This window comes from Dama dama, chromosome 27 (genome assembly GCF_033118175.1).
Source record: "Dama dama isolate Ldn47 chromosome 27, ASM3311817v1, whole genome shotgun sequence".
NCBI classification, from domain to species: Eukaryota; Metazoa; Chordata; class Mammalia; order Artiodactyla; family Cervidae; genus Dama; species Dama dama.
The window spans coordinates 10,596,992-10,615,085 of record NC_083707.1 but is presented as its reverse complement, the minus strand read 5'-3'; the positions used below and the strand labels follow the sequence as shown (position 1 = coordinate 10,615,085).

General features: G+C 42.0%; 1 protein-coding gene across 2 annotated transcripts in view; it reads right to left on the bottom strand.

Annotated features, from left to right (window-relative positions):
* The window catches only part of TMX3 (thioredoxin related transmembrane protein 3), a 39,971-nt gene extending 23,003 nt beyond the window's left edge, over nt 1-16,968 (bottom strand). The window contains exons 1-7 of one of the 2 annotated variants that reach the window (XM_061131231.1): nt 16,814-16,968; nt 15,861-15,915; nt 11,538-11,577; nt 10,179-10,302; nt 3,995-4,040; nt 2,637-2,717; nt 491-590 (exon numbers count right to left, since the gene is read on the bottom strand). In XM_061131231.1, coding sequence (XP_060987214.1) covers nt 491-590; nt 2,637-2,717; nt 3,995-4,040; nt 10,179-10,302; nt 11,538-11,577; nt 15,861-15,915; nt 16,814-16,859 — 492 coding nt within the window. In that variant the 5' untranslated portion in view covers nt 16,860-16,968. Of the gene's footprint in view, nt 1-490; nt 591-2,636; nt 2,718-3,994; nt 4,041-10,178; nt 10,303-11,537; nt 11,578-15,860; nt 15,916-16,813 lie in introns of those variants that run through there. The other variant, XM_061131232.1, reaches the window with a different exon arrangement.
* Nucleotides 16,969-18,094: the final 1,126 nt, after the last annotated feature.

Here is an 18,094-nt window from a genome sequence, read left to right as displayed (position 1 = left end):
AAAAGACCATTATAACTAAGTGCTTTTATACACCTTCAAATAACGTTCATTAAATAAAACAACCTCAAATCATATTTATTAATTTGCTAATGAAGAGAGAAGTGCATGTCCACACATGCCAACATGCACATACATGTATACAACAATCTTAAAACAGTGAGCCTTTGCCTACTACACTCAACTGTGTGTGGCGGTCTCAAAGTCTCAAAATGCTGAAAAGCAATACAGAATTTAAATAAACAGGTCAGGAACAGAAGAAAGACTAAGGCAGGCAACATCCACCCACTTTTTACTCAATTGTTTCATGAAGGCAAATACTATAGAGGGTATATGACAAAGTGCTTTTATTATAAAAACACTTAGATTGAACGAAAGTATTCCTAATAAGGGTGAAATAAGTCCTGAGTTTTTCATGAAAGTCTTCATTATACAGAAAATTAAATTACAATACATCTGTTCTTATGGATTAAAAAATAAAATCATTTGATACCTTCAGAGGTGACTCTCCACCTATATAAACAAAAAATACACGATGTCTCTTCTGCATATGTTCAAACATTTGCTGACTCGGAAGTGGCCGAATTAGAGCCCTGTTTGAAAATAGAACAAATGAAAAAAATCTTGTATTTGAACTAAGACTAGTACATACTTTATTTCTACTTATGTCAGCCCATCATGTCTAACGTCACAAACTTTTATTACTGTATGAATTGCATTTTAAGTATATCATTCAATCCACATAAATCTTATGAACTATAGCCCATGACCACTGTTAAACCCATATAATAAAAACACAGTACCTACAATTTGATCTACCAGTTTAAAAAATAAGCTTTAAATATGTCCCTCTGGAGAATATCACCTGAACCAATGTTTGGATAGGCGAAGATGGGACTACAATCCATTTAGAATCCTCAGCTAAGAACAAAACCATCCACGTGAGAGGTGATTTTTTTTCTCCCTTTCAAAAGATCATTCACACTGTGAAACACTATTCCAGGAGTTAATAATATTATATTTAGAACATTTATGTCTTACTCTGTCCATTTAAATGCTATGTAGTTTTAAAACACCCTATAAAGAATAAAATCTAAAATGTTCCTAAGTATGTTATTCTTCTTGGGAAAAATAAAATGGAAAATGGTAGCATATAAGAATTTTATGAAAACAAAACTGTAAGAAGTTTTATTAGATATTTCAAAGCCAAATAAACTGAGAAATGAACTACATCAAAGGTGACTATAAAACATATGACTTATGAAATTTTATTAAAAGCGAAGAGGCAGTCGTCTTCTAAATGTGGTCTATAAGATTTTTATTCCATCACATTTGCAAAAGGAACAAGATGTATTCTGCAAAGGCAAACATATTTTCAAAATGCACAGTTCTTTAAATGCATTGCATCACTCTATTCAAGTCTCTATTTTAATGCGTAAGTAATTAACTGGTAAGTGACGCAACTCCAGAAGTGATTCTTGAAATTTCCTTTGCAGTAGACTCAGTCCTAGTTACATCAGGAGAAGGCCATCTTAAAATTGCCAAAACATAAAGACTAATCTAAACCATAGGGGAATAAAGTAATCCTACTAGAGACCCCCTCATGTAATATAAAGTTACCTCAAAATTATTCACAAAGCAAATAAAATGAAACATGCAATCAGTAAGAAAATACAGTAAAAATTATACTTTATCAAAGCTTTGCAAACTTTAATCTTCAAAGATCATTCCTAATTCTGTGTCTTTTCTCAAACAATTTAAGCTAGGTAGTATCATGCCACCCAACAAATCCATTCCAGTATTTCAATTTAACTTAAAAATATTCAGAGCTATCAATATATTACATCCTGTCAAACTCATAAGCTACTATACTTTCAAAGTAACCTACTTTGATAAATGTTCTCTTCAAGAAGTTATACATAATCCCACTGAATAATTATATGCACCAACTTTCTATATATGCCAGCAAGATGTAGATTAAAAAACAAAAATTCACCAAATTCAAACCAAAAGGAAAGACAAAATTTGTTTTCTTAGCAGTAAAACTTCAGGGATCTGAAACTCAAAAAAAATCTCTGGGTTCTATTACATTATATTCTAAGCAAAACGTGCAACAATACCTCACAGCTGGCATACATGTGAAAGATGTGAAAAGATGTGGGAAAGAATCTTGGCTACATCTAAAAAACATCTTCACATATCACAGGCTAGGGATTAAAGTCTAAGACTATTCAGAATATCATGTTGTGGGGTTTCTCTTAACACTGAAACTAGACAATGTGAAAAATAATGTAAACCAGGTAGTACAAAGGCAGAATCATCATAAAATAAAAATTGAGATTCACAAAGCTGTTAGAAGCAATCAAGTCTTGAAAATGTATTAAAAAATCCATTGGGGAAAAGCTCTTCTATACACAAAATAAATTTAAATGTGAGTGAGGTCAACAAATATGTAACATAAATCATGGACCCTTTTATTTTTCTAGAGAAGCTCTTTGCATATGCTATGCAACTCTACCTTTCCTCATAGACAAATTTCATTTAAAAACCTAAAAATATGTATATTCAGTGCGGTTTATTAAAATACATTTAATTTTCAAATACTGATATCATAAAGGCCTGTCATAATACAAACTTACCCTGACACTCTGTGAGCAAACTCAATTATATCATCTTTTGTTCGTGGTCCTCTATAATTATATGCTAGGTCCCCTTTTAATCTTAAAAGAAGAAAACAAGATAAAAGCTTGCATTAATTGTTTTCATGTTTAATGATAATCACTCTCTATTGTTACACAAATCACAGCATACAAAATAGTAAATGGAGCTTTAGAAGCAGCATAGTCATGGGGAAAAACAGCTGAACACTGCCTTCAAGGGATCAACAACTCAAAATGCAAAGAAAAGACTACATTTTTCTAAAATTATGTGAAAATATTTCACTGTTTGACAGCTGCATATATTTATGCCTTCTAATAAAGGAAAAACATACACATTCATGGTAAGGAACTCAAAGCATAAGTCTTACTATCTTCTCTACTAAAAGGTCAGTGAAAGGACGGGAATTAAAAATATTTTGGTAAAGATAAAACCATTTTTAAGCAATACAACAGAGTAACGTGATAAACGCACCAAGACTGCAGAGTAAAACAACACATTAAAATCAGCTCTTCTAGAAAATTACATAATCTTCTAAAATCTGGCCAATGAACTGTGTCCAACTAACTGAAATTTTAAAAGTTGTGAAAGCGCAACAGAACACCTATAATTAAACCAGAAGAAAAAGATAATTAACTGAACACAGGAAACTAAGAGGCTTAGCAAACATTTTTAAACAGTGGGAGGAGGGAGGCCAACACAGAACCCAAAGAATTAAAAAAATAACTTACTTTATTACAAAAATAAATTTCCAAGTAATTCCTCAACTCTTCATATTACCAAAATAAGGATGAGATCAGGATTAAACTCATGAGAAAATTCAATAAAATCATGATTACAAAACAAGGCCTTTAGAATTATGACAAGATATTTTTTACTGTATATGCTCTGTGTCAGACGCAGTCAAATCTACAGGTGATAACTAATATCCATCAATTTTATTTTCTTTTTCTTTCACCTCTAATGAAATAGGTCTACTTTAAGTATAGAAAAGTAAAATCTGTTACGAGACAGGATTCACAAGTCAAACAGAATACACTCTTGAGCGCCTGAGGGGTAAAAGACCTGTTGTAATTTACAACTGTACACCCTGTCCCACTAAGCGCCTCTCACAGTCTAACTCAAAACATACTGGGTGGATTAGCCTTAAACCACACATTAACTTAAGTGCAAAGAGAAGCACAGATGGACCCCTCTCCCTGGACCACACTGCACCTAAAAGGAACTGCTGAACCCAAGTCTTCAATTCTCCAAGGAAGCTACTAGAAATTGATGTAATAAAATGTAAGTAGAGTGAACTAATAAAAATACACATATAAACATACAACACTCAACTTACAGCTTAATTGTTGGATAACCTCGAACTCCAAACTCTGAAGCAATGCCTTGATAAGAAAAAGAATAAATAATTCTAAATTTTTTAAAAATGAGAAACTAGGTAATAAATGAGCCTTTTACTTAAAAAAAAATACTTATACAAACCCATATAAATATGTTGTTCTTAACTCTTAAAAAATAACGTAAACACACAAAAAGGAAAAAACATGACACTCTCATACAAAATAATTACTTGATAATCCAACTTATGACTTACACAAAAATACTATGACAAAATAAAAAATAAATTCCAAGAGAGTAAATTTTATCTCTAAAGTACTTATTTTAAAAGATGTTCTTGTTTTTTTAAAAAATTATATATATATATATATACCCACACATATATAAATAAAGTCTCACTCTTTATTTGACTTCATTTACAGAACACGTTATTTCTCCAAAAAAAGGCCCATCTCTCCCTTTAATGTTTTCTGAGTCTTAAAAGAACTGCTTTGTCCTTTAATTTTAAAAACATGAACTGTAATTGCAAAAATAACTTATGATCTAAAAGCAACATTACTTGTTTTAAAAGTTTCTGCTTTTCTAATAACCTAGAGTATTAATAATTTCAGTTACTTCAAAGATTATTGTGAAATCCTCACATTAATTAAAATAAGATACAGTCACTACAATGGCATCTTTTTAAGGAAAACAAAAAATAGTAACAAAAATAAGGAAACAACAGAGAATTAGAGGACTTTAAGAGGCATAGTAATCACTATAGAAAATCAAAACTACACTACTTTATAGATTTAAGGCAACTAGGACAGGAAAAAATAAAATATTCTCAGTTAGTAGACAAAATACAATATATTTATACAACTATCCTAATTTATGCAAAGTATGCTTTATTTACTCATATAATCACTCCCTGTTTTATTTCCAGAATATTTTTTATGATAGTTGGGTATAAAAAAACTGGGCGCTGATTTACCAATCACTTTAGTAATCATTAATTTTGGTTTCTCTCCCCCACAGCAATACGCAAGAAAAAAAACAAAGTGAATTTGTGGCAAATAGTACAGAAAATCTCTCCTCCTTCCTTTTTCAACTCTAGACCTTCTCCCTTACACATGGAGAGAGGTGACCAGAAGGTTCTGGCCAGTGATCAACAACAGCTTTTATCAGAGGTGACACAAAGAACGGGGTGACAGAAATAAGAACCTGGTGCATATATACGAGGATACAGGTCCTGTCTGAACAGCCCTGTGAGCTGAGACCAATTACACAATGTATCTGCACCTCCCTCTAACTTAGCACTTAATTCTGTCACGTTTTACACACATACATATATATAATTGAAGGATAGCTGGCGTTCAATGTTAGTTACAGCATAGTGACTCCATATTTTCACGGATTATACTCTGCCTAAGGTTGTTATAAAACACGGCTGCATTTCCCTGTGCTGTACATAACCTTGTTGCTTATTTACACACTGGTCTGTAACTCTTAACCCCACGTTCCTATCTCGCCCCTCCTTGCTTCCCTCCCCCTACTGACATCCATACTTGGTTTGCTATTATCTGTGAGTCCATTTCAGTTTTGATATTAACATATACATTGGTTTTATTTATCAGATTCCACAAACAAGTGATAACATACAATATTTATCGTTTTTTGTCTGCCTTATTTCACTAAGCATGCTACTTTTTAGGTCCATTCATGTGGCTGCAAATGGCAGAATTTCATTCTTTTTCATGACTAAATATTCACTGTGTATGTATATGTATGTGTGTGTTTCACATCTCCTTAAACCAATCACCTGTTGATGGGCACTTGGACTGTTTCCATTGCAGCAATAGTGCTGCAAATGGGAAATGGGATGCATGTATCTTTTCAAATTAAGAGTTTTCCATTTTTTCCGGATATATACCCAGGAGTGGGATTGCTGGATCATAGGGTAGTTCTAGTTTTAGTTTTTTAAGGAACCTCCATACTGTTTTCCTAAGTGGCTACATCAGTTTAATTCCCACCTACAGTACACAACTGTTTTCTCCACATCCTTGCTGACATTAGTTATTTGTAGACTTTTTGATAATGGCCATTCTGAGAGGTGAGAGGTGACATGCCTTTGTGGCTTTGATTTGCATTTCTCTAATAATTAATGATGTTAAGCATCTTTTCACGTGCCTGTTAGCCATTTGTATATCTTTTTTGGAGAAATGTCTATTTAGGTCTTCTGCCCATTTTTAAATCAGGTAGTTTTTTTGATACAGAGTTTTTTTTTATATAAGCTGTTTCTATATTTTGGTATTAAACCCTTATTGGTCATATCATTTGCAAATACTTCTGGATCAAGGATATTCTAACTGAATACTGTTGTTCTTAAGATTGCCCTCTTCCAAGTAAAAATATAGATTATATGAGTAAATATGTTCTTAATGCTCCTCACCTCAAATTAAGAAGGCAGGCAAACATAGACTCTGATTACCTTCAACTGCACCTCATTAAGAAGTGCCAAAATATAGAGACAAACGTAACTGATCTGGAGAGGGAGGGTAGAGCTAGTAGCAACTGCTTACATAACTCAGTGTAATATTTGTACACAAGTCAAATAAAATGAAATATGCAATCAATGAGAAAAATGGCGATGGAATTTTATAGCTGACGTTACGGTTCTCCTAATAGGCCGCAGTGAGAGAATCCCAGCTGCACACTTTGCACCATCACTTAATCTCCTGGACCTGAGTTTTCTTGCCTGTAAGATGGAGTTGATGCCACCCACCCTTTAAACACTCGGTTCTTTGAACGTTAACTTCCATCCCTGATAGGATTTCAGCTGACAGTGATGGGGGAGGGAGAAGGGAGCTACCAGCATCCCAGAAGCAGAGACCAAGGACGGGGCTGAACACCCAACAATGCACAGGAAACTCTTCTCCCCACAAAACATTATCTGGCCCCAAATGTCCACCAGACCAAGTCAGAACAACCTTGAAAAACAGTCACTGACTAGAAGGGCTTATAATCTAGAAACGTATGACTGATTTGCAAATATATCTGGAATCACGGAATGAGAATAAGAATCTTACTGGTCAAATGCCCTTGAAAGTTTATACATCACAGGGAGGTAAAATATGACCTTTATATAAAATGATGTCACACTCAGGCAGAGGAATAAGTGGAATTTTCAGTGGTTTCACAATAGAAATCAGTACGGGATTACTGGTAACATGGTAACATTTTAACTTTTGGATGAGAACATTTTTGTCCTCATTTTTTAAAGAATATGTAGAAAAAGAAAGGCCAAAGTAACATATGAATTTGCACTGGACATAATACATCAAATAACATTAAGAAGTTGTATAATAAGTTAAAACCATGCCATCAAGAAATATCTGATAAAATTCCAAATACATATTGCAGGATAAATCAGGAAAGTTCAAATCTCTCCCATTCAACAATTCTATACACAGAAACTTGCTGGATTGAATATGATGGTGTTCATTTCAATCACTGCAATTAAATGATTGAGAACTAAGCTACCCTCAAGTCGTCTAAGAGATTTTCTCTACTTGATCACTGAATAATCCAATCCCACGCCAAACTGAAATCCTAGGACGATCCATCAAAATTATACTTTACTTCAATGATTCTCTAACTCAAGTATGCAGCAGAATCACCTGAAGTCCATGTTAAAAATACAGATTCTCATGACTCAATCTGATTTTCATTTGGTAGGGGAGGTGTGGGCCTTTGGAATCTGAATTCATACTGAGCACCCGGGTATCCTAACACAGGTAGCCTGCAGACTAAACGCTGGGAACACTGGTGCCGTGACCACCTGCAAAGCTCCCCAGGGGGATGGAGGAGACGTGCCGGAAACTGCCAGTCCTCCAGTGCTCCACCGTCAGAGGCAGAGCACTGCCCACAGCTGGCCTGAAAAGGCAATCAATTTCTTCACCTGTTTGAGTCCAAGTTCTACTAAAATGCCTGTATTTGAGCTGCCCTGAAATATTCAAGAAAGCTTTAAGAATTATGTGCCAAAAATATATTTGCAATCTCTAAACAGTAGTTTTTGAATACTTAACAACTTTTTTTTTTTTTAAAGAAGATGGCATTTCTTTCTTCCATAGCAAACAAAACATCTCGATTCTATAATAAGGTGAAAAATGCATCCATCGCTGGCATCAAACACTAAACAGCAGACAATTTACTTGTTTATTGACTACCCTTTGACTCAGTGAAACAAATGCATTACAACACAGACAAATGTACATGTATGCCATCTAGTCAACATACATGCCTAGACAGAAGCATTTACTTTCACAAGTTAAAAGGAGTAATTCCTTAAACATTGTGGAAGATTACTTCAGGAAATACCCACTTGACCATATTACCTTCTCTAACTTCTTACCATCCATCTCACCCCTCCTAAAGTCACAGCAGTTCACTTGTGTGACTCAACAACTCTAGTTCTAATATCTCACCTGCACTCTAGTTCCCCATATTCTCAAGCACAATAAAGCAAAAACCGCAAAGCTGAAACAGCTACTAACACATAAATACAGAATTACATATAACTGTTTTTTTCCTGGTAATGGTAATATAGTTCCAGTGTGAGTTTTGCTAAGACTCTTACACTATTATTTTCAATTGTTTTTCTTTATACCAGAGCTAATCTATCAAATCTGTGATTTAACCCTTGCAAATGTCTATTAAGAATTATTGTCTCTTTACTCTCCTGCCAACCACTCAAGTCTGGCCTCCCAGTATCCTATATCAAGATGCATACAAAAGCCAGCTTAGATAATCTTTTTGTCTCTAACTGCTCTTTTCATCCTACATGTTTCTCCCAAAAGCATTATCAAATCATCTGCCTTCTCAAAAATGTGTGTTAGCTCTCTATTGAAAACTGACAAAACCCAAAACACCTTGTCCTACCTGAGAGGCTCTTAAAGTCTGGTATTATCCCTCAGCACTTAACAAGTGCAAGCCATTGTGCTAGGGCTTCTGAATAAGAAATATTAATACAATCCTCACAACCTTGAGAATTATCCCTCTCTCATTTACAGACAAGGGCGCTAACATTCAGAGAGGTTAGGAGCTCCCCCAAAGGCACAAAAGTAAGAAATGACTGACCTGGATTTAAAACATAGGTCTGTCTTCTCCTAAATTTATACCTAGAGTACAATGCTGACTTCCTAAAATGAAATATGCATTTCATATGTCATACTTCCGCTTCCTTCATTAATTAATGGAAAAAGGAACCCACATTTTATCGCACACTACACAGGACTGTGCATATGCTGTATCATTCTAGTCTCAGAACAACCACGGCAAAATGCATCGTGATTAAACATTCACTGGTGTAGAAATCAAAGTTTGGCAATTTGTTAAATGTTAAGAAACGTCCCTCGGGCCACAGGAAACAGCAGCAGGCAGAGCGGGATCTGATCCACTTTCTGAGCCGTGCTCTCCCCAAGTCTGTGTGACACCTCATATTCTCTGAACTTAATTCTGCCTTTTCCCAAACCCTCTAAGACAGGTATTGGTAAACTTCACCTGTACAGGGTCTGATAATAAACATTTTAGGCTTTCTGGGGCGACAGTCTCTGTTGTAACTACTTGATTCTGCCTCTGGGTCACAGAAACAGCCACACAGACAACAGTAAACACAGGAGAGACTGTTTCAGAGGAGCTCCGTGCACAAAGCCGGCGGGGCCGCCTGTCCAGGGCTGCGGCCTGCCAGCCTCTGCCTGAGACACTCTCGTGTCTGGTGCAGACTCGCTGAACTCATCGACAGCGCTACGATTTCACTGTAATACCCTCTCTAACGTGAGCACGCTCCTGATCCCCACTCGCATGTTAGCTCGCCTCATCCTTCGAGCGCCCGTGGACTCCTAGACCACGCCACTCAGCCGCTCAGACAACCAACTCTCATTCTACACCCTCAACACTCCATCTCCTGTAGCTGTCTCAGGCAACTGACTATCTCAAGTGGGCTCCCAGTAGGAACAGGGGTTCTATAACTGTATTAAGTATAAGATTAACACAGACTGCGTATCACACACTCAATGGTTAACCCATCTAACTCGTAAAATACACAGTCTGAAATCTCTTCTTCCTGTTACCTTAAATACTGCTTCCTGTAATTAAAACACTTGCATTATGAGAACAGAAAAATAATAAATCGAGTAGCTGCTTACTGGAATAGGAAGTAGCATCCATCTTTCCCACTTTCACTGGAGAACCGATGCTTTTCATCTCAAGACCAACTTCATTCCAAATCGGTTCCAGCTTTTTACAATGGCCACACCATGGTGCATAAAACTTGTTTAAAAAAAAAACAGAGAAAACCACTAAGATGCTGTACTACTGTGGATGTCAATCTTAACTGTACAAGAATCTTCTTCACTAAACGATTGGATAATAATCTATTTTGGACCAAAAGTCTAAACATAATTTTTAAAGTGGTTACAAAATAAACATATACACACAAACCTAGGCATGTCAACTTCTAGGATATAACTCAATACTGATATTACTTTAAAGTCAGTTTAAATGGCTACTGATATCTATTTAAAATAGATGATTTACGATTAAAAACACCTTTGCAAAAAAAAATTAAATAAAATAAAAACATCTTTGCTCCCAAATGAGTATGTCCATGTTAGATATAAAATTAAACCATCAAATACACTTCATATATCACATGCACACCTCTTAAGTGTTAATGACAAACATCAACTTATTTCTATTGCAAAAACTGTAACACAGTAGGTGACTCTGCTCCTATAAGTATAACCCCTGGTAAGACAGTTTGGCACAGCGACAAGTCAGGCTGATGAAACTAAAATCCTGGTTCTTCCTTCTTCAGAATCACCAGATGGTTGGGGTGGTACTTAGGTGCCTCCCGTTAGGTAGCATAACAAAAACTGTGTGTTGTACTTTTATGAAGTAAGATTTAACTCTCTTGTAATATCAGCCTATGGAAATGTTCAAACCTATATCTAGGGAGACAGACAAACCAGTGACCTTTACGCCTCGCTGCCTGGCTTCAATGACCGTCAGCTCTGCCCGTCTCATTCCATCTCTCTCGCTGCCACTCACCCCACTGTCTCACTGAGGCATGTCAAAATGCACCCCAGACATCACAGGTTTAAACACATTCAAAACGTCACAGCAAGGAAAAGATGGAAAGCTGATTCTCTCACTATCAAGATGAAAAAATGACTTTGATTGCCAAGTGATACTAATATACTCAATCTCTTGGATGAAATTAAACACTGAGAGTGAATTCTGTGATAAAAACCATACTATAATCGCCCTCTGACATAATGCACAAGTGGACCTCGTGAGAATTTCATCAAAAACAGGTTCCCCTGCCAGAGATCCTAAGGCTCTGAGGTTCACTTTAATATAAAATCCCTGATAGTACTACCCGAGAAGACAAAGTGGGTTATGCACACTGGTACCGTCTGTTACCATATTTGGGTGAGGAGAATGGGAAGTCACATTTAAAATGGGAGGGATGGTTGATCTGTACAAAAAATTTACATACTCACATCTACAAGCCAAATGTCATCTTTTCGATTTTCTTTAAATCTAAAAAACAAGAACACAGATCTTGACTGTAGGTTTCCACTTTACAACAGAACAGCACAGGTAAAGATAACAAATTGATAAATACAGGGTCACGGGACAAATTTTTCAATAAGTTTTACTTTAAAAGTTTTACCCAGTGACCTCTAGATCATATCCATAAACACCTTAATAAAACAAGAGCAATGATAAATTAGGAGTAAAAATTCGAGTGGGACTCTGTAGAAATGTAAATGCTTCAGCTTGGAGCCCCTCTCCTCCACTTACACCTGGGCCTAACAGGGAACAGAGCGGGGCGGGGGTAGGGGTGAGCCTTAGGAAGTCTGCTGGCAGGCCTGGCCGCTGGGCGGGATCTGGGAACCTGACTCTCAGGAGGGTTCCCCCCATTTCCTGTAAAGGGCGGCTCACTGGTTCGCCACCGCACAAACAGTGTGGTTACATGATAACAGCCACCTTCCTTCAGGAAGGCTCGTAATGGCTAGGCAGAGGGGTGCTGACATGGCCAATCCCCAAGAAAGTTCTTGGGCAGAGTCTCCAATGAGCCCCCTCGGTGGGTACCATGTCACACGTGGCTGCAACTCCTAGTGGAGAAATTAAGCATGTCCTGTGCGACTCTACGGAGAGACGACTCTTGGGAAGTTGCTCCTGCCTCCCCTGGAATCCGCCCCACGAGCCCTTTCCCTCTGCTGATGGTGCTGTGTGTTCACTCACTTCGACTGAGTCCCGTGAGGGCTCCCAGTCGACCGCTGAGCCTAAGGGTGCCCTGGGAACCCCAACACAATACTCTACAGTCAAAGAATTCTCCTAAAACCCAGTTCTGACCATGTTACTCATATTTGTTATCTTCTAGGTCCCTTCCCCCATCTACGAAAAAAAGTACAAACGGCTACACTAGTCTGACTCCAGCTTACCCTTCCACTCAGACAGACACCCCCTAAGATTTTCAGACTCTGGCACCTGCCACAGATAAACTCACAATGTTTATTTGAGCGTCTACTGTAGTTTTTCATATTCAAATCCTAGCAGTCAAAAGCACTGCTAACTCCATAATGCCTTCCTAAACTACTCAAAGCTAGAAACAATATCTCCGTATCACCTTACCCTGTTTATGATCTCATCAATTTCCACATGTTGTGGTTATATACATGTTATCAAACCACAGACACACTAATTGAGAAAGAAGTGCATTTGTTTTCAACAACCCATGCCTCGCACAGTGATCTGTATTCAATTTATACTGGATGAATGACAGAAGCTCTCTAGGGGAATATTTTAGTAAGATTCTTAACCTTACAGGTAAGACAGAGAGAACACACTCCCAGACCGGAGCTCCCGGGTGTTCACATCCACCCAGCTCCAGCCGTCTGTGGACAAGGACAGCGCCTTTAATTGGCTCCCAGGTTGGGGAACCCAAATGTTTTCACTCTACTCCCTTGGGGTTTACGGTAAAAAATTCTATTTTATGTTCATCTTGTGGGGCTACCCAGGTGTCATGGCCGCCTTAAGCAAATTGTTCAGCCAGAACGCTCTCACTGATGGCCATTATTCTTGATGTCTGCAGGCAGCTCTGCACCCAAAGGTAAACGGCGGGGGCCACTGTCTCCCATCATCTGATGCTTAATAGCCTCTCTCCTCTCCCGTCGATGGGAAGGAGCTGACTGGTACGGAATCCCAGACGGGGCCCCACGTGGAGAGGAAGGTGTCAGTAACTGTAAACGGGCAACAAGTAAAGGAAGAGGGCAGACAGCGTGTTCAAACACGCAGGGCTAACGGGAAGCACCCAACTAGGAAACTGCTGCCGTGAGACCCCAGACTGCTCGCCTGAGAGGTGTCATCTGGGCCATGTGACCCTGACCCCTACATCAGCTGGTCAGACTGGTCCTTTAACTGTTCACTAAGATGCTGAGCACCCCTGAGGATCAGGGCTAATATGGAGGGTGCCCTGTACACCCATGATTGCGCTCGCTGATGCGCGGCTTGGGCCGCAAAGCCTAGGCATCACCAGATCCAGCGCCCTCGGGGAACCTGCACAGCAAACAAACAAGGTCTCACGAGGCCTGACAGTGCAGCCCAAGTCAGTGCAAAGCATGGGGCTGGCTGGACCCAACCCAGAGACAGAGTCATCTGCAGTCAGGATCCAGGGGTCCCTATGGGGGGGGGATGAGGAGCCAAGGCGCTCCATCTGCCGAGAACACTGGCCCAGCGTGGTCATCAGTCCCTGGGGAGGTGTTTTAGCCCTGGCCAGGGTTAGACAAGCAGGGCAGCCTTCTCACGCCGGTTCAGTCTTCTTCAGCCGAGGCAATCCCTGCTCACCCGCCCAAGCTAGGACGGTGCCTGAATTTCCAAGGCCCATCCTCTTGTGGGCCCAGGAGGCAATAAGCTGCACGTCCGCTCGCTCTGGGATAAAGAATAATTCAGTCCCCGCATTCAGCTGACAGCACGGAATGCTCGTTGGCTATTTCCCTTAGTCCCTTAGTCAGCACAGGGCCATTCTGGTGAGTGTCGCAGACAGAACAGAGTGTCTATTAGGGCAGAGACACAGAAACCCAGTGTCTCATCTTCACAGGGGCCCAGTAATAAGCAGGAGCAGAAAGCACAAACCCAGAACCTGGGCCCAGTTAATGGCCTCCTTGCCCAGTGTCCTTGATCCCTCACCGCAGACCCCGAGCTCACAGGAGGCTTGGGTGGCCACGGACACTAGGAAGGTGGGCCAGACAAGCTTTTCACTAACAGGAGACTGTTGTTGTTTAGTCGCTCAGTCATGCCCGACTCTTTGCGACCCTGTGGTCTGTATCCCGCCAGGCTCCTCTGCAAGAATTTCCCAGGCAAGAATCCTGGAGTGGCTTCCCATTCCCTTCTCCAGGGGATCCTCCTGACCCAGGGATCAAACCTGTGTCTCCTGCACTGGCAGGCGGCTTCTTTACCACCTGGGAAGCGCATTACAGGAGGGCCAGCCCTGTCAGCTCAGCAGCGTTGAGGTGAGTCAGGGTCCGGTCTCCTGAAGCGGCTCACCCCGCTTCCTCCTCCTCCGAAAGGGGCAGGTCTGGGGTGCCACACCCTTCTAGGCACCACGCACTTTAACAAAGTCACCTGAGTTCCCAGCGGCTTCTCTGAGAATTGAAGCGCCCGTAAACAATCCACGAGGGCGCCTGATACCCACCAGGAAGGCTGCTGAGCGTCCCTGGGGACCCTGGGGCTCTCTGCTCGGCAGAGCACCCTGCTGTGGGCAGGGGTGGCGAACGAGGACAACCAGCCAAACGGAGAGTCAAGACTTGACTCACTCACTGCGCCAGTGCAGGCCAGCAGGCAGAAAGGAGCTGCCAGCTCCTCAGCACTGAGAGATGCATCTCACCCCGGAGGAGGCCCGAACCAAAGGCGTCTGCCTCCTCGAGGAGGACCCACGCGCAGAGGGGAGGGAGGAGGGAAGGGACAGGAGAGGAGAGGTACCGGGTCCACGTGCAGAAAGGGTCTCAGCCAAGCCCCTCAATAAGAAGGTTTCCCTAAGAAATGCCTGAGGCGAGGCCCCCACCAGCAGGTCTCCACAAGGGGCCTGCAGGCTGAGAATGCAGACGCACACACAGGAGACGGCTGGGGGGCCGAGTCCATGACTAGGGCTCACCCCACGCCAGAGACCGCGGTGCACTGTCTCTGCGCCACGTCTGGGGCGGGCAGGGCAGCTTCCCCCCAGGGCCCAGCCAGGAGAAGCCGTGTCACTGCCCATGCTCAGGCCCCAAAGCCACACACAGGATGCTGGTCTGAAGCCGGACTCCTCACCTACGACAAGCAAGGCCTGGTGATTCCTGCTGTGTGACTGGATGGTTACTAAACTCCAGCACCCACTCAGCAGTGACTAACACTGTACAGGTAAAACGGAAGACTCTGCCAGTTTTTACTCTTATGACTGCTCATAAAACTCTGCCCAGTGCAATCCCATTTTGTGCAACTCCTGGAGCAAAACCGTGCTCATAAAACTCTGCCCAGTGCAATCCCATTTTGTGCAACTCCTGGAGCAAAACCGGTGCTAGCTAAGCACTGGCCATTGTCTGCTATTAAAGGATTAGAATCACACAACGTAGTGCACTTGAAACTAATGTAATATTATAAATCAACTACACTTCAAAGGAAAAAAAAATCTACCTCCAAACAAAATTAGCAAATTACGTACCACAGATTTACGTGCTCAATAAAACAAGTGTTATTTTAAAAACTAGTGGACTCATACCAGTATTCAGATAACATCACAGCTGGAAGAAATGAAGATACTATTTAAAAACAGATAAACTCACGAGTCATCTAGATCTTCCACATGTCCTTTACAGAAAGCCAGATCCAGTAGAAAAACTGAAAACAAAAGACAAAATGTATACAGTAAAATACATGCTAATTTATCTTGTGGCTTACATTATATGCTTATTCACCTATAAAATGTTTCTGGTTTTTTACAACCTCCCAAAAAACACACCATTCATCCATCCCAGGACACAAATTAGGCAAAAGCATAAGTGGTTCACCTGTTTAATAAATATTTATGACCATGTGGTGACAGCAAGTTCTACCTAGGCCAGTAATTCTAAAGACGGAAGTTCCTTTTAGATATATTTTTACTTTCATCCTGTTTTTCACCATCTCATCTTTTTGGGGTAGATGTGAACATTGTCTGTATTTCTTTTCCTCTAGAAGCAATGATCTCAGAGATAAACTTCAAACCCCATCCAAAATAATGTCCCCCCCCACCTCCAAATTGACAGAAACAAAATTGGGTTGGACTCCTAACACTGATCACAGAGCAGCGTCGGACAGGCCGTGGGAGCTAAACGGTGCGAGTGGACCCGTCGTGGGGAGGACGGCGACGCGGGGCCGAGACTGAGCAGGACCAGCCGGTCCCCAGGCCACACCGCACAGCCCCGGGGCCCGGCCAGGATGCGCCCGCGCGGGCGAGGATGCCTCTGAGCAGGTGTGCGCGCGCGCCGGGGAGGAGCGCCCTGGACGCCCCCGAAGGAGCTCGCGCTCCGCGAAGCCCCTTCCGCCCCGACGGCCGGAGCGGCCGGTCGGAAGGCGCGCGTCTCCGGCGTAGCCGCGCCTGGTTAAGGGCCCCACAGCGCCCGCTCGGTGTCGGGTGTCGGGACCGGGGACCCGGGACCCGGGACCCGGGACGGGAAGGTATCTCGGCGGCCGCGCAGGCCTCTCCCCACCTGGAGACGGTCCCCGCGCCCACCCGCACCGCCCCCGCGGCCTCTACCTGCGGCGCAGAGCCGCAGGGCGGGCCCGCGCCTCCGAGCTGCCATGCTCGCCGCACAGGCGCTGCCAGAGCCGACTCAGCGCCCGCCACAGAAACGAGCACCGGCGGCCGCCGCCTGCGCGCCCGGAAGGGGAAACCGGCCGGCCGGGCCGCGGAAGGGAAGCGCGGAGCTGTGGGCGCGGGCGGGGCGAGCCGGCCTCCGCCACCCGCCCAGGCCCCGCCTACCTCCGCCTCTGAGCATGCGCGGAGCCGTGGTGCCTGCGCGCGGCCGGCACGCAGGAGCGGGCTGGCACGCATGCGCGATCGCGGCCACGAAGCCTCTGCGCCCGGGACTGCCTCCGGGAGCGTGGGAACCTAGGGTGCGGGCGTGGGTGCCAGGGGGTCCTTTCCCGGAAGTTAAATGCGCGCCAGACTTTGAACGGAAGACGAGGCAGACTGGCAACGCTAGGGGTGTAATCCTGCCATCTCTTTCACCTGCAGCTCTTATTCAGTTGGTAGTTAGATTCCTGAAAAAAGACGGGTCTTAACAGTGGGCAGAAAGATGGAAGACTGGATGTCGAGTGACCCTACATGTATTTGCAGAATGCATTTGGAATTTTCTTTGACCCCCGTTTGCAACCTGGGAGATCTGTTTCACAGGAGTAAACTTCAGTAATGCGTTTTTGCCAGCTAAGCCTTCCTTTTAAAAAGTGTTTCCCTTGAAACTTGAAAACATGAAGTTAATCATGGGATGTAATTTTTTTACGATTTGTTCCAGTTTCCTGATTTTTGAAATAAGTAAACTACCTGCTATAAAATATTTATATTGCTGTGTGGTTTTCTACATAAAAGTTATTCGTAAAAGCTATTTAGTTTTATATGATAGTGATCGCTGCAGGAACTACTTCTACCAATTATTGAATATGTATTATGAGAACAAAAATGGATTATGATGTCAGCCCATTCACCCACCATAGGTTCAAAATTCTATGAGGCAGAAGGCTCATTAGTTCAGTTCACTCATTCGTGCCAGACTCTTTGCGACCCCACGGACTGCAGTACACCAGGCTTCCCTGTCCATCCTTAACTCCCGCAGCTTGCTCAAACTCATGTCCATCAAGTTGGTGATGCCATCCAACCATCTGATTCTGTTCTCCCCTTCTCCTTCTCTTTGATCTTTCCCAGCATCAGGGTCTTTTCCAGTGAGTCAGTTCTTCACATGAGGTGACCAAAGTACTGGAGCTTCAGCTTCAGCATCAGTCCTTTCAATGAATATTCAGAACTGATTTCCTTTAGGATAGA